The 16,602-nt window shown below is 38.6% G+C and overlaps 1 protein-coding gene across 6 annotated transcripts in view; it reads left to right on the plus strand.

The window, feature by feature from the left end:
• SPIDR (scaffold protein involved in DNA repair) overlaps positions 1-16,602 on the plus strand; it is a 571,461-nt gene that overhangs the window by 30,885 nt on the left and 523,974 nt on the right. For all 6 annotated transcript variants that reach the window (XM_072604554.1, XM_072604549.1, XM_072604553.1 and 3 more), the window contains one exon: positions 9,922-10,091. In XM_072604554.1, the coding sequence (XP_072460655.1) occupies positions 9,922-10,091 (170 nt within the window). The remainder of the gene's footprint in view (positions 1-9,921; positions 10,092-16,602) is intronic.

Raw genomic sequence — 16,602 nt, forward strand, 5'->3', positions numbered from 1 at the left:
TATGGTTTGACTAACTTGTGTTTTAGACAAAAAGTGCAAGAATTAATGGGTAGTAGAAATACTTTCTTGGTTTAGTTATGGCAATGTTTTAAATTGCATTCATTATGCCCTTGGTCATTTATAGGTCATATGAATGCTAAGGATTTTAATTATGCTAAAAGCCTTAGATGAACTGAAGTCAAGTTTATAGCTTTTAAATTATTTCTGTCACTTTGGTGATGTTGGACAGTACTTAAAAAGATGTATTTGAAAGGCATGCTTTAGAGAGGCTAGTTTTTCCCTTAGTTACTTTGCCTGTAGTTCTAGGAACTACCATTAGATGAATGTGACATAGTGTCAATGATGTAAGTGCATTTCCATTTACTTTCAGGCTTTGAGAGATCCTTGGTTTCATTCTATGTAAATTGCAATCCCACCACACTTTTCTATGAGAGATTCTTGTTCATATTTTTACTTTAGAACCTCTGTGGAAAACACCACTGAGGCCTTCTACTTGTTCTTTTAGTACATTGTTGATACCATTGTTGTCTGTCTGTTGTCTCTCATCATTACTCCATGAAATGCTGACTTCTTCCTGTGGAATTTATCCCAATGAAGTCATATAATCTGAGTTTGAATGAACCTTAGAGACCATCTAATCCATGTATGAATAACGCAGGACAAAAGTTCCCCTGGCCTTGCCTTGAGGACCATCAATGAGGAGAGGAGCCTACTCTTTCCTGAGACAACATATTCCCCTTTTGTGCAACTTTAATTATTAGAAAGTCTTTCTGTATGCTGCATTAAAATAGGCCCTCTCTAGTTTCCCCTGATTGTTTTTGCCCTCTGGGGCCAACTAGAACAAGCTCATCCCTCTTCCATTAATAACCCTTGCATTACTCAAAGACAGTTGTCATGTATCCATTCTTCAGACTTCCACAACTTTTCTTTTCCTGGCTGTCCCTCCCCAGCTTTTTCAGCCAGTCCTTATATGGTATGGTCTTAAGGCATTAACTATTTTGGGTGTTCTCCTCTACACACTAACTTATCAATATTATTCTTAATATTTTGTGCCTAGAAGTGAACACAGTATTCCAGATATTTTCCAAACAGTGAATAATCCTGTGGGACTATGCCCTTCCTACATTCGGATACTGTCTAAGATGTTATTTTTTTTTAAGCTATTGTAGTGTAATATGAAACATTTCCAAATGAGAAAATGTGGCAGAGTTACTATTCGTAATAGGATGAAATCAGGGATCTTGTTGACACATAGTTAAATTGTTGTTCAGTAAAGTGACTAGACCAAGGGTTCTTAATTTTTTTATGTTAACATTTTACTGTCTAGTGAATGCAATGGATCATTTCTCAGAATAATGTTTTTAAATACAGAAAATGAAAAAGGATTACAAAGTAAACCAGTTATATTGAAATTCAGTTGTCAAAATATGAAAAGAAACAAGTTCGTAGACCCCAGGTTAGGATCCCTGGTCCTAGTTATTTTTCAGGAAAAATGCCATCTTGCTACTCTTTCCTTATATTTTATTTGTGAAATTGAAATTTTAAATCTAAGTGTAAAATTTTATGTTTCTCTAATAAATTTCATCTTATTAGATTCAGCTCCATGTTTTAACCTTTCAGATGCTTTTAGATCCTGACTTTGTTTTCCATTTGTTTTCCATTTCAGTGAAACTTCCCAACTTTATAGTATTTAAAAAATTTTATAGGCATGTCATCTATACCTTTCTTTTAAGTCATGGACAGAGCAAATAAGTTTTCATTGTAATAATTATGCTGCTAGTCCAACCTGTGCCTTCTTTTTTTTTTTTTTATTTAACTTTTGACATTTATTTTCACAAAATTTTGGATTACAAATTTTCTCCCCTTTAATCCCCTCCCCCCCCCAAACCCAAGCATTCTAATTGCCCCTGTGACCAATCTGCTCTCTCTTCTATCCTCTCTCTCTGCCCTTGTCTCCATCTTCTCTTTTGTCCTGTAGGGCCAGATAGCTTTCTTTACCCCTTAACCTGTATTTCTTATTTCCTAGTGGTAAGAACATTACAGTTGATCCTAACACTTTGAGTTCCAACTTCTTTAGCTCCCTCCCTCTCCACCCCTTCCCTTTGGAAGACAAGCAATTCAATATAGGCCAAATCTGTGTAGTTTTGCAAATGATTTCCATACTAGTTATGTTGTATAGGACTAACTATATTTCCCTCCATCCTATCCTGTCCCCCATTACTTCTATTCTCTTATGATCCTTTCCCTCCCCATGAGTGTCGACCTCGGATTGCATTCTCCTCCCCATGCCCTCCCCTCCATCCTCCCCCCCACCCTACTTGTGCCCTTGTCCCCCACTCTCCTGTATTGTGAGATAGGTTTTCCTATCAAAATGAGTGTGCATTTTATTCTTTCCTTTAGTGGAATGTGATGAGAGTAGACTTCATGTTTTTCTCTTGCCTCCCCTCTTTATCCCTCCACTAATAAGTCTTTTGCTTGCCTCTTTTATGAGAGATAATTTGCCCCATTCAATTTCTCCCTTTCTCTTCCCAATACTTCTCTCTCACTGCTTGATTTCATTTTTTTTTTTAAGATATGATCCCATCCTCTTCAATTCACTCTGTGCACTCTGTCTCTATGTATGTGTGCGTGTGTGCATGTGTGTGTGTGTGTACTCCCACCCAGTACCCAGATACTGAAATGATTCAAGAGTTACAAATATTGTCTTTCCATGTAGGAATGTAAACAGTTCAGCTTTAGTAAGTCCCTTATGACTTCTCTTTGCTGTTTACCTTTTCATGCTTCTCTTCATTCTTGTGTTTGAAAGTCAAATTTTCTTTTCAGCTCTGGTCTTTTCATCAAGAAAATTTGAAAATCCTCTATTTCATTGAAAGACCATTTTTTCTCCTGAAGTATTATACTCTGTTTTGCTGGGTAGGTGATTCTTGGTTTTAGTCCTAGTTCCTTTGACTTCTGGAATATCCTATTCCATTCCCTTTGATCCCTTAATGTAGAGGGTGCCAGATCTTGTGTTATCCTGATTGTATTTCCACAATACTTGAATTGTTTCTTTCTAGCTGCTTGCAATATTTTCTCTTTCACCTGGGAATTCTGGAATTTGGCCACAATGTTCCTAGGAGTTTCTCTTTTTGGATCTCTTTCATGCGGTGTTCTGTGGATTCCTTGAATATTTATTTTGCCCTCTGGTTCTAGAATCTCAGGGCAGTTTTCCTTGATAATTTCATGGAAGATGATGTCTAGGCTCTTTTTTTGATCATGGTTTTCAGGTAGTCCCAGAATTTTTACATTGTCTCTCCTGAATCTATTTTCCAGGTCAGTTGTTTTTCCAATAAGATATTTCACATTATCTTCCATTTTTCCAATCTTCTCGCTATGTTCTGTGATACCTGTCTTTCTCACAAAGTCCTTAGCGTCCATCTGTGCCATTCTAGTTTTGAAAGAACAGTTTTCTTCAGTGAGCTTTTGAATCTCCTTTTCCATTTGGCTAATTCTGCTTTTGAAAGCATTCTTCTCCTCATTGGCTTTTTGAACCTCTTTTGCCAGTTGAGTTAGGCTCGTTTTCAAGGTGTTAATTTCTTCAACATTTTTTTGGGTCTCCTTTAGCAGGGAGCTGATCTGCTTTTCATGCTTTTCTTTCATCTCTCTCATTTCTCTTCCCAGTTTTTCCTCCACCTCTCTAACTTGATTTTCAAAATTCTTTTTGAGTTCTTCCATGGCCTGAGCCCATTGGGTGGGCTGGGACACAGAAGCCTTGATTTCTGTGTCTTTGCCTGATGGTAAGCATTGTTCTTCCTCATCAGAAAGGAAGGGAGGAAATGTCTGTTCTCCAAGAAAGTAACCTTCAATAGTTTTATTTCTTTTCCCTTTTCTGGGCATTCTCCCCAGCCAGTGACTTCTCCTCTGAATATTCTCCTCACTCCCACCTCGCCTCCTGGTCCTCCCAGCCAGCGTTTGGGGACTGAGATTCAAATGCTGCTTCCCGCCTTAGGGCTTTTGGCGGGGGCAGGGCTGCTATTCAGTGTGAGAATTAAGTTCAGGTGGCCAGGTCACGGCAGGGCCGCCTCTCAGGCTCAGTTCCCTCAGGGGGTTTATGTACAGACCTTCCACAATGGATCCAGGCTCCCGCCTGCTTGGGGAGCCCCTGTCTGCAGCTGCCTCTCAGCTTCTATCTCCCGGGGGGGCCCGAGTCATGGGGGCACCACACCCCCCTCTCGACCTGCCAAAAAGACCCTCTTACCGACCCCCGTCACCTGTGGGTGGAGGGGCTTGTGCCGCCACTGGAGATCCCGTCCCTGAAGCCTGCTCGGATCTGTACCTCTCGGAGCCGTGGCCGCCGCAGGTCTGGGCTGGGCTCCGCGTCTGCAGCGCGACGGACCTTTTGCGAGAGGTTTGCAGGTCCCTCTGTGGGTGGAGGGACCCGCGTGGCCGCTGCAGATCCCGTCCCCGTAGCCCGCTCGGATCTTTTCCTCATGGTGTCGCGGCCGCTGCAGGGCTGCCCTCTTCTCCCAGTCCCGGCGCCCAGTCCGCAGCGCGAAGGCCCCCCCGCGAGAGGTTTGCAGGTCTCTCCGGAACAGAAATCTCCCTCGCTCCAATATTCCGTGGCCTCTGGGTGCAGAATTCACCGTGAGTTGGTCCCCTCTAGCCGTTGTGTGGCTTGTGGGTTCGGAGCTATGTGTATGTGCGTCTTTCTACTCCGCCATCTTGGCTCCGCCCCCCTAACCTGTGCCTTCTTGTAACAGTTTCCTAAAGTAGATATCCTTCTTCCTCTTCATGACCTTCATTGATGGCAATCTCATTGCCTCATAAGGCAACCAGTTACAATTTTGTATAGTTCTAATTGTTAATAAATTTTTCTTTGTATCAAAGAGAAAAATATTATCTGTATTTTCTACCTGTTCCTTCTAGTTCCTTGTCCTGGGGGCTAAACAGAACAACTCTGATTCTTTTTATAATTTTTTTTTAACATGACAGTTCTTGACAATGTTACACATAGCCATCATATAGGTTCTCTTCCCCAGTCTCCAAGCTTTTCCTTTAGACTAAGTATCTTAAATTCCTTCAGTCAATCCTTGCCATTGTGGTCCATTGCCTTATTGACAAAATTCTAGTGCAGATAAAAGGATAGATGGTGTGTGAGTGCCACATGTTTGGAAGGCATTGCTTCAATCTCTTGGACTTTACAGTTAATTGCCTTCCTAATATGTGGTACTCATACATTATCTTTTTAATAATATATGCTAGATACAGCTAAAGATGGCAGAGTGGATAGAGTACTAGGCTTGGAGTCTTGAAGACCTGTGTTCAAAACCATTTCCAGACATTTCTTAGCTGTGTGATCTTGAGCAAGTCACTTAAACTCAGTGTCTTCATCTTTGGGTGTCATAATAGGACCTACCTCCCAGGGTTGTTGTGAGGATCATCAAATGATACAATACTTGTAAAGTACTCGCAAAACTTAAAGTGCGATATAAATTCTAGCTATTGTTTTTGTTGTATATTATTAAAATTTTTCCCGGAATGTAAACCAAGATCACAGCTCATAGTTTAAAGAATTCACTTTTGTTCGCTTTTGAAAATTGAGATAATATTTGCCCAAGTTCAGCCCAAACCAGTTTTGTTGATCACAGATTTTCTAAGATTACCAACATGGCCCAGCAATAACATCTACAGATGTCTTTATATAACCTTGTATACCTACACTGGAAGGACCCAGATGACTCCAAGTCATTGAGGACAAATAGATAGATGTTCTTTACCAGTTCCTTTTATTTTGCATTTCAGTTCATTATTAATTATTTTTGTTTTGTCATTCCCAGTTTGCAGATCCATCTAACTTGGAATAGGAAAGAAAAGTAAAAATAAAATAGGAGTTATGCCTTTTTGGATCTTCCATTATAATTTTCTAATCTAACATGTCTTATTCCTTCTTTTTCCTCTGAACTATAACACAGCTTTAAAAGTCTTTTTGTCCTGAGCATTTATTGGAAATGCTAGTTTGTTCTTGGATTTAATGTTTTTGAAATTATTCTTGTGAGAGCTTGTCACACATTTGTGTTGATCCTCAGTCACCTGGCTTTGGTAAATTTTTTGTTTAAAATCTGAGTTAGTTGCTGGATTTTTTGTTTCATCCATATTGTTCTCTTCAGGTAGCTTTTCTTCTTCCTTATCAGAAGCATTAGTGTTTATGCCATCACAATTCTGTTTTTGAGAATATTGTGCCCATCTTAAGCCAGCTTAGTGGCAGCTAGGTAATGCTCAACTTGGATCCAGAAAGGCCTGAAGTCAAATGTAGTCCCAGATACTTATTAGCTATATGACCTACTTAATCCCTCTCAGCCTTCATTTCTTCATCTATAAAATGGAGGGTAGTAATAGTACCTACCTTCCTGGATTGTTGTAAAGATACAGTGAGATGATATTTAAGTGCTTTGCAAACTTTAAATCACTGTGTAAATGCTAGCTTGTCATCATTAGTTTATCCTATTGAGTTTTAGACCATGATATAATATCCATTCTCTGAACTCTGAAATCTGTTGCACCCACATCTAGGTATGCACCAGCCCATACCTGACTTTAACACTATAATAATAACTCACAGTTCTACAGTGCTTCTAGGTTTATACAGCATTTTCCTTACAACAACCTTGTGAGTTACGTAGTCCAAAAGTTGCCACCATCATTATACAGGTGAGAAATTTGTGACTCAAGGAGGTGATTTGCCCATAGTTTAAATGTTGACTGGGACCTGAATGCATTTCTCCTTACTCCAAACTCAGTGTTCTTCCTCCTATTATACCATGTAGCTTTCTTCTCATATATATATCGTGGACCTTAAAATGCTGTGACCTTTTCTCATGTGACCTGATCAAGATGGTTTTAAACTGAAAATATTCTTTGACTTCTTCACATCATCCCAGATTATTTTGTCTGAATTGTTCATTTGTCTGTGTGTGTTATTATATTAGGTACATATAATTTTGTCAGACTCTACCGGATCAACTTTCATCTTGTCTGTAACTTAATCTTAAAAGTGTCAGAGGCAGGATTTGAAACCAGGCTATTAGCTAAGCTATATTGCTTTTCTTTTTCTTGTTCCACCAACTGTCTCTCACAAATGTGGATAAAGGATGAATTTATAATCAGCTGTGACAGAAAGAATATTATAAAAGACAAATTAGACTATATAAAAATAAAAAGCTTTTGTACAGATGAAATACATGTAACTAGAATAAGAAGAATGGATGATGACCAAGGGAAAATAATGCTGTAAGTCACAATGGATTTGAAAAAGTCACTGAAAAATGAGATTTGTATGAAATAATACAATGAGCAAAGAAGAACCAAAAGAAAGATCCACACAAATGTCACAACTGTTTAAATGCAGGCAACTTGAAATGACAACAAAACTATCAGAAACATTGGGCAATTTCTCATTTGCCTGGAAGGTAGATACTTGGCAACCTGCAACCTCAGCTTTCTTGGAACACAGCCAAGAACTAGAAAGTAAGCAAAAGAGACTGCTGAAATAATTATGTGCTTCGGGCAGTGTGCCTGACTGTGTAGTCCCTAAGGCCATCACTCAGACTTTTATTATCTTTTAATTTATACACAGTGTTAGCAACTTTGGTTTTCTGGTTTCTTAAACCTTAGTACTTTTGAGGCCGCAAATCAGAATGGAGGCATGCTGAAAGAGGTATTGATTAAAGAAGTGAGAGATGATAGCAAAAGAAAATTCAGGAAAAACCACTGTACTAATAATTGAGGGCCATGATCTTGACCTGGAGTCATCAGGAAAAGGTTAAATTATGTTCAGTATATTTTCTTATCCTTAAGAAAGTATGTAGTTAATGTAATGCTTTTTGGATTCAATAAAAAGTGGCTAAAGTAAACATTTTTTCTGTTTAAAAGAGTAGATTTTATTTTTCTGGACAATCCATCCATATGAAACAGGTTTTTTTTGGGGGGGGGAGATTAGGTGAGGTGAGGTGCAGACCTGTTATTTCATCAGCATAAGGAGCTGCCAGTATGGGAGCTTCTTCTCACCAATGGTTGTTATCTTAGAGAGTTGCTTGGACAACTGAGAAATTATGTGATTGTTCATGGTCAGACTTATCTGAGGCAGGACTTAAATTTTGATCCTCCTGACTTTTAAGGCTGGATCTTTATCAACTATACCATGCTTTTGCTCCATGTGAAAGATATCCTTCTTTGAAGTTAATATATTATAACAATTATCTACACTGTTCAAGTGGTTGTTGTTCTACTGGGCCCCCAGGTAATTTTCCCTCTTTTCTTGAGGAGTTTAACTCTTGACTCATTGCTCTCTTGTCTTCCCCAATTCCTGCATTACACTAGGAGATTTTAACCATTATGTTGAAATGCCTTAGTTTCCCATTTCTTCAGTCTCCTTAAGTTCATGACTTATTCCTTCACTCTACCTTAGCCATACACAGTTTGGTCACACCATGGATTCCACCATTAATCACAATTTTTCCAATACCTTAAATCAAAAACTTTGACCTTCTTTGTGATCATATCCTCCTATTATTTCATACATCATTATGCCTCACCCATCTTAAACCTATTCTTCACCCTTATCATGACTTCCAGTGGTTCTACCCCTCTGTAGTTTCTTAGGTCATTATTCTAGTTCCAGCTTTACTTTCCTCTCTTTCTAATCTCAACCATATAATTAACCTTCTTAACCCCATTCTATCATCAACTCTCAAATACCTCACTGCCTTGGTATACTGCCACCCACCCCTCGCAACATCCCAGACCTAAATTTGCAACTTTGGTATTATACTAAATCTCATTTTCCCTCACTTTATATATCTAATAATTCACCAGATCTTGCTGTTTCAAAAGAAAATTGTATCATTTTACATTTTCAGTGCTAGTGTAATATCATGCTTGTTTTTCTGTAATAATACTAGCATTGTAATTTATAGTTTTTAAAATGGTCTTTTTAAGGGTGTAAGTTGGAATTATATTTCTCTGTGTTTGAATGCTTTTTCATGTAGTTATTGATAATTTCTGTCTCTCCTTTTGGGGACTCCATTCCCAAACATCCTATGATCAACTGCTCTATGGATTATTTTTTTTTTTTAAGGTTTTCTGAATTTAGGATATTCTAGGGAAAGAAAATGACAATGGAGGTTTTCCTGTCTCAGAAGGGATTTGGGAAGAAATGGGATCATAACCACAAAAATCATCTATTCCAACCCCTTCATTTAAGAGATGAACAAACTGAGGCCTATGGAGATTAAGTGATTTGCCCCAGATTACTCAGGAAGCAAATGGCAGAGGAGAGATTCAGTCTTATGACTCCAAGTTCAGCACTCTTTCCCTGCTACTTCTCAGTCTTGGCTGGGTGCCTCATGGGGTGACTCAGGGTATGTGGTGACCCCTGACATACAGCTATTGCCCTCATTTCACCTGGAACATCTCGCCCTCATGTTCTTGTCCCATGGCAAGTGTCCTGAGTATTCTTAAGTGCTGTCTTCTGAATACTTTTTGTCATGTTTGGGTGACTTAAAAGATTAAAATATCTAGTTTTAATTTAAGGAAATTGTGCAGAGATCTTGCCCAGTTAGACTTCACTTACTACATCAGTAATTTTTTTGGAGTAAGGAGCTCTTAGGAAATTCCTTCTATGATATGTATCGACAACTTTTCTCTATCTTAGATCACTTGAATTGTCTGTGTCACCAAGAGCTGGATTGATTTGTCCAAAGTTACACAGTCATTCTGGGCTAGAAGCAGTACTTGAACACAGGTCCCCTTGATTCGAGGCCAGCTCTGTGTCTGTAGGAAATTACTGTTTTAGCTCATTCCTCAATGCTGAAATAAAATCTCTGTAGATAGTTACAGGATTGAAGTTAACAGTTCATTGTAATTTAATGTAATTTGTGTTGTCAGGTGAGCCTCAATTCATTGACTGGGCAAATGATAGTGATAGTAAAGAAGATGTTGGTAATGAATGTCCTGAATTTGGAGAAAATGAGAATGCTGTGGAAATAGCAGACTGTATTTCCTGTGCAAGTGGAAGTCCTCGGACTGGTGAGGAAAGAGGGCTTGACTTTTCTCAAGTAAGTATATTTTTCATTTCAATATTGGAATATAAATTATTTCTTTTAAAAAAATCAATATACTTGTTTTCTGTTCTATGTGTTTGTTGACAAGTAAATGCTCTCCCGTCACTCCCTTGGAGTTAGGATTTAAGTTCTTTTGTTCCCCTGAGTTTTACATGGTTTAAATCTAGAGAAACTGGGGAAACAAGAAAAGACTTTACTGTATTCAGCCTTACTGTATTCCTGGGAAGCCAGGACCGTTGCAGGATATTTAGAATCTAAATTCTTAGTTGTAACATTGATCTAACAGTATTAAGTCAGTTTATTGACCAGGAATGAGCCTATTGACCTAAAGGTAAAGTGCAGTTTATTCCCCCTCTGCTTGGCAGATTAACCAGAATTGGGGCAAAACCCAAATTTGTCCATAGATGCTAATGGAAATAAACCCTTTTATTAATAGTTGAACTGACTTTTGACAATATTCTCTAAATTCAGATATCAGTACAGGTGTACTGCTTTTAAGAATCACAAAAATTCAACAGAAGAGGGGGGTGAACAGCTGACTGACAATGGAAAAGAATCTTAGAATTAACAAAGTTTCAGAGTTGTAAAGAACTCAAAAACCATCTGACCTAGAAAAGAATCTTTTCTACAACATACAGTAAAAATAGTCATCAGTTTTTTTCTGGGCTAAACATGAATTTCATGTGAGGCTAGTAATCAGTTTCTAGAAGTCTTCATTTATTTGCATGTTGTGTTTGTGTCTCCAGTATGAGCTGAGGTGTGATCCAGTGTGATCACAGTCTCTGCCTCCATTGATCTTCTCCCAGATGTCTTTCATCATATTCCCCCTTCTTTTTTCCTAAATTTCTTCACTTATATACATCATCTTAATGCATAATGCTGCCCTGTCCGTTCTCTTTTGCCTGTTTCTCCTTTTTAGTTGGGTGTACCCTTCCAGAGCCCTGTTCTCGCTGTGGTTGGAGGTAGTGCCTCCACTTCCTGTAGTTTTCAGAGATCATGAACAGTGCTCACTGGTCACATCTTTCTGTCCTCTGAGACATAATTCTTGTAGGCCTGGGTCTAGAACTCATTGATGGCAGCTCTAATTTATTTTGGGTTTTTGCTTCTTCTTAACCATGTTTTTGTTCTGGGATTCTCACTTTAGAGATTGTTCCACATTACTTTACTTTCCAAAGAATCAGAGAGAACGGTCCTGCTTTTTCTCTGTCATATATACTCATTATTCCATCAGCCCAAATAGTCTGTGGGCTCACTACACCCTTTTCATTTCACCCTTGCTTCCAGCATTGCAGGAAAAATGTCCTTGGTATTCTCGGTGTTGATGGTCCTCCTCATCTGCTCTGGAGTTTTGGTTCTGCTGACACTTCTTATCTCTCACTATGCCAGTGTTCTTATTTCTGTCATTCACTCTCTGTCCTTGCTTCTTGTCTTCTGTACCTGCCCTTTGAAGTCCTGAATTGGTTTCTGAATCTAAGATGAAATTTGAACTCAGATCTCCTTCACTGTAGGCCTAGCACTTTATTCACTCTATCACCTCGCTGCCTGTAGATGAAAAGATGTGGTACTAACTTATTCAAAGTCACATAGCTAATAAATAGCAGAGTGGGGCCTGGACTTTAGGCTGGTTTTCTTTCTGTTTGACTGTGTCCTGGACTGAAAGTCAGGAGACTGGGGTTCTAGCTTCCCAGTGACTTGCAGCTGGTGTTCATATATTCCCTTGTATTGTACTTAGGTTGTCACTTTTACATTAGGAATAATAGCTTTAGGAATTATAGAATATCAGTGGTAAATGGGACTGGAGAGATCATTTAGCCATGTCTTTTCATTTTTACTAAATAGGAATCTGGATTCCAGAGAGGGATGGTAAGGTCGCACAGAGAGGATTTAGGATTTAGATTCAACTCTTTTGATACTATGTTGTGTGGTTTCTGCTTTGTCATATATTCTCTCTGCTTTCATGGTATGAGACTGTTGTAAGAACACATGAGATAATACATTACTAGAACAGGGGTTCTTAACCTGAGACCCATGAACTTTTTTTTTCTAAATTAATTTGACAACTATTTCAGAATGATTGGTTTCCTTTCTAATCCTGTGTATTTTATTTTATACTTGTAAAAGCATTATTCAGAGAAAGAGTCCATAGTTTACCAGACTGCCAAAGGAGTCCATGACACAAAAAAGGCTAAGAACTTCTGCACTAGAATCTCATTTTAACCCTTTTTGTACAGCTCAGAATTTCAACTGCAGGTCAGTGTTTGGAAGCAGACTCAGGAAGCAATGGTCACTGAATTAGCAAGTAGTTCCACTGCACAGACCTCAAGAATAACATCATAGGGGGCTGTTATAAAGCTGATAGACACCTGAACTTCTTGAAGGACATTAACTTATAATATGAATCAAAAGTTGCAGTGACACTTTTTTTGGTGGGGGGCGGGGCTGTCCATGAGTGATGTGCTATACTAGAAGGAGTAGTGGATTTGTGGTCAGAAGACCTATGTTCTCATCCTGGTTCTGTGGCCCTGGGTAATTCACCTACATTCTCTGGGCCTCGTTAAAATGAGGGAGTTGACCTGGATGTCCTCTCAGGATTCTCCTAGATCTAAATCCTCTGGTCACTGCTGTGCTATCTTTCAGGACCCTTAATAAATCCAACTCATTCATTTTTGTTTTCTCCAGTAGACGGCACTCTAACATTAAAGTCATTTTCCTGAAACTCATGTTAGTGATGCCTCCCTAACTGCTTCCCTGTAGAGAGCAGCAGAGACATAGCGGACGGTTTACTTTTAGCTGTGTATATTCTTAAGGAAGTATGAAGGAAATTGGATTTAAATGAGACTCGTTACGTAATTCCCAAGTTCGTTATGTAGTGACAAATGTGGAAATACCATACGGGTTAATAGTCATAGTAAACAGCAAGCAGCCTCAGCGTTTTCAGGCCTTGGGTAAGGTGAGCAGTTGAGGCTGGCTCATAAGATTAAAGTAGGTCATGTACAGAAAGCTAACATAGCTTTGTTAGAAGATTTGTGACTCTGAATTGCCGATCGTTGTTATGGAACAAATGTTATAGTCTTTTGCCCTGGTGGGTCAGAAGAACAGTTCTGGAACTAAAGGACAGTGGGGCATGAGAAAGCTCGTCTAGAGAGATTTGGAAAAGTTTAGGGATGCATGTAAATGGCTTTCTTTTTGGATTATTGACCTGGGAGATAGATGAACTAAAGGATGTCTAAACCCATTAGTGTAGGATTTGGCAAACTTTTGAAAGTAATAAATTCAATCTGATGATGTCAGGTTTTTTTTTTCTATGTCAGTTTTAATAAGGAATCATAACATTTTAAACCAGTGAATTGTTGTTTAGACAATGCTTTTTAGGTTACATGTGGGCTGAGCTTTTTACAAAAGCACAAAAGGTCTGGATTAAAGTTTAGAAAACCCTCCTCCCATTTTATGCTAAATTTTATGTATATTTATACTAAAATTTATATTCCTATTTCTGATCTCATTAAGTTTTTAGATATTATTCTATTTATAAAAATTAGTAAGGAAGGCATCTTCATTCTTGGGCTTCTTGCCAAAAATTGTTTTCTTATCCTTCTCACAAATTCCTTCTTAATTGGATGAACTCTAAGCTTTGAGTGTGTAGTACTGAATAATAGTTGGAGTTGTGGCAATCATTGGTTAATTTTTTTTCCTCCTTCTTACCATTCCTTGCTACCCTTTCCACCCCTTCCTCCCCTCACTCCCGGTTTCTTTTTTACCCTTCCCTTTTCATAATCTAATGCTTTTTCTCTTTGCTTTGGGAAACTCATAAATAAAACAAAAAGCCTTTACTTTGTAAATATTTCTCTTGCCTTTTAGCAACATTTTTTTTCTCTTCAGAAAAAAAATGGTTCCTATAAATCATCATACATAAATATTTTATAGTGTTCTTGGGTTCTGGTTCAAAAATAGTCCTCCTTAAGGAATATAGAACTAAATGACTTTTGAAGATGTGCCTTTACATTCTCTTAGGTGAATATCTTGGACTTATTTTGCTTGGAGAGCCAGAGTGGATCCAGATATTTCCTAGTGGAGTACGAAGTTTTCTTGAAGGTTTCCACTAGCCTGTCTAATCTTGGTTATAGAATAGTTTTTTTTAACTAAAACATTTTGGTCACTATGCATTTTGTGTTATAAAATGATTTGAGTGAGAGTTTTTTCTAAGAATCTGGAATCCTTGGTACAAAAAGCCTGTGGACTGCAATGGATCAGAAAGTGATTGTAGGAAAATGATTTCTCACACAAAAAAATTATTGTTCTGCTGGCATAAAAATTTGTAGACAATGGAAGACAAGCATACATCTGAAGAAACTGGTCAAAATAGTTAGACAAAAGTACAGAATAGGAATATACCCTTACATTTTTGTAGATATGTATATTGGGTGTTATTTTGTTTCCATAGACCACCTAAGGCCCATGGATATATTATGGTCTAGACACAGGGGTGAGGAACCTGTGGCCTTACGGCCACTTGTGGCCCTCTAGGTCCTCAAGTATGGTCCTTTGAATCCATTAGGGCTACACTTGAGAACCTAAATGGCCACATGTAGCCTTGAGGCCTCAGGTTCTCCACCCCTGGACTAAAGGAACTGAGTTGTATTGTCTAGTGAAGGACAAAGTTAGGAGCTTACACTATCTTCTTGGAAACCTTGGCCATAGAGTGCCAGGCCTAGAGGCCTGTATTGGGCTACCCGAGTCTTTCTTACCTCACCTCCGAGGTCTTCGGCTGGCCAAAACCGGATGCACATATGAGAGAAAGGACGTTCCAGAGTCGAACAAGGGTTGAGCTTTATTTCAGGGTGTAGTTACAAGTGCAGGGGGCTCTTCCTTAGGAGGAAGAGGGGGAGATTTCCTAAGGAGGCTAGGATCTTAAGGGCTTGGAAATAGAAGTACAAGCGGGGAGAGAGGGGGAGGGGAGAGAGGAAAGAAGAGAAGCGGAGCCTACTGTCCTCTTGGCTCCACACGTGCTAAGAGAGCTTTCAGGCTTCCTCAATCCTACTTAACCTTCAGCCACACAGTTTGCATCTCAATACCATGCTGTTAGATAACAATAGTGTGCCCAGATCCGGGACCATCTCGAGGGCAGGGAGACGCCACCCATCACGTATCTCCCGGGGAGAGGCGGAAATACCCGAGCTAGCTCGGTTCACCTCGATCCCCTGCCGTTTCCTGGGGGGGTCTCGTGAGAGCTCTAAGATTTAGAAGCTCCCACCTTTACCCGCCCAAGACTGTCAACACGGAATTGAGCTTCCAATCCCAACAATAGAGAAATTCAGTGTGTAACAGATTTTTGTCTAGATTGTGGCAAATGAACTCTGTTGAACTGCATATTTCCCAGGCAAACAAGACTATAGAAAATACATGGACTTTTATTTATGTTTTATTTGACTAGAAGTGATATGACCTCATTTCTTGATAGTTTTCTTCTTGATGACTATCTTTCTTCTGATGAAATTTGTATTTGGAGAAAGAGTATTATTCTCATCAGGACTCCCAGAGATAATGCCAGTGCATAATAGTCATGCTGAAAAAAAATTGTCATCTGCCTTTGTTAAGTTCTTGCTGTGTGTGTTTGTGAAGGTGTGTGAGGATGTCGTGGAGTTTAAAGGCCAAATGTTCCATATCTCCTACTCTTTATTACTTATGACCTGAAATTGATCATAAGATCTTAGATTTAGGGTTAAAAGAGAAGTGAGAGGTTGTCTTATTCCACCCTCTTTTTAAATAAATGGCTTTTCCTGTGTCTGTGAAACCTGATATGTGAAGTGATTTGCCTAAGTCATACATAGAAGATGTGGCAGAGGGAACACTTGAATCTAGTTCCTCTGTCTCTAGAGCTAGCACCCATTTCACTGTACCAAGTTCCTGGTTGCCAGAATTCTACCTAACTAGGAGTTATGCACAGTTCTATTGGAGTAGTTGACCATTGGAGTAGTTCTGGATGGAAGGATCCAGGATTTGGCCACAAGGGACTCCTTTGCAGTTATATAAATGTGTCTTGTGTCATAGATTTTTGTGTATCTTCCTTCTTACTCCCTTTTATTTACTTTGAAAATCTTAAAGTGTTATATAAATTCTAGTTATTGTTATTCTTGTTAAATTCTAAATTCTTTGAGAGTGGGCTTTGTGTCTTATTTCATCTATTTCCAGCACTTTATGCAAGATATTCACCTAATAAATATTTGTTGAATTTAATATAGTCATATTATAGTAACTTCATATAATTAGTAACTATCAGATAATCATTTGAAAATTTTGGCCTTGTCTGCTGACATTTGATGAATGTGTTTGCATAAAATCTTAGCTGTATCTAAAATTGCTTTTCTCCATGATTTGGCTTTGTTCCCCAGAGAGAGGATCAGAAAGTATTTTTTAAAATGCTTTTTAAAAAAAAATGAAAATGTGATTTGTTAGAATCCTGATGTAGAAATACCCCATTTACAGAAGATTGTGCTTTTCTAAAAAT

Source organism: Notamacropus eugenii, chromosome 4 (genome assembly GCF_028372415.1).
Source record: "Notamacropus eugenii isolate mMacEug1 chromosome 4, mMacEug1.pri_v2, whole genome shotgun sequence".
Classification (NCBI taxonomy): Eukaryota; Metazoa; Chordata; class Mammalia; order Diprotodontia; family Macropodidae; genus Notamacropus; species Notamacropus eugenii.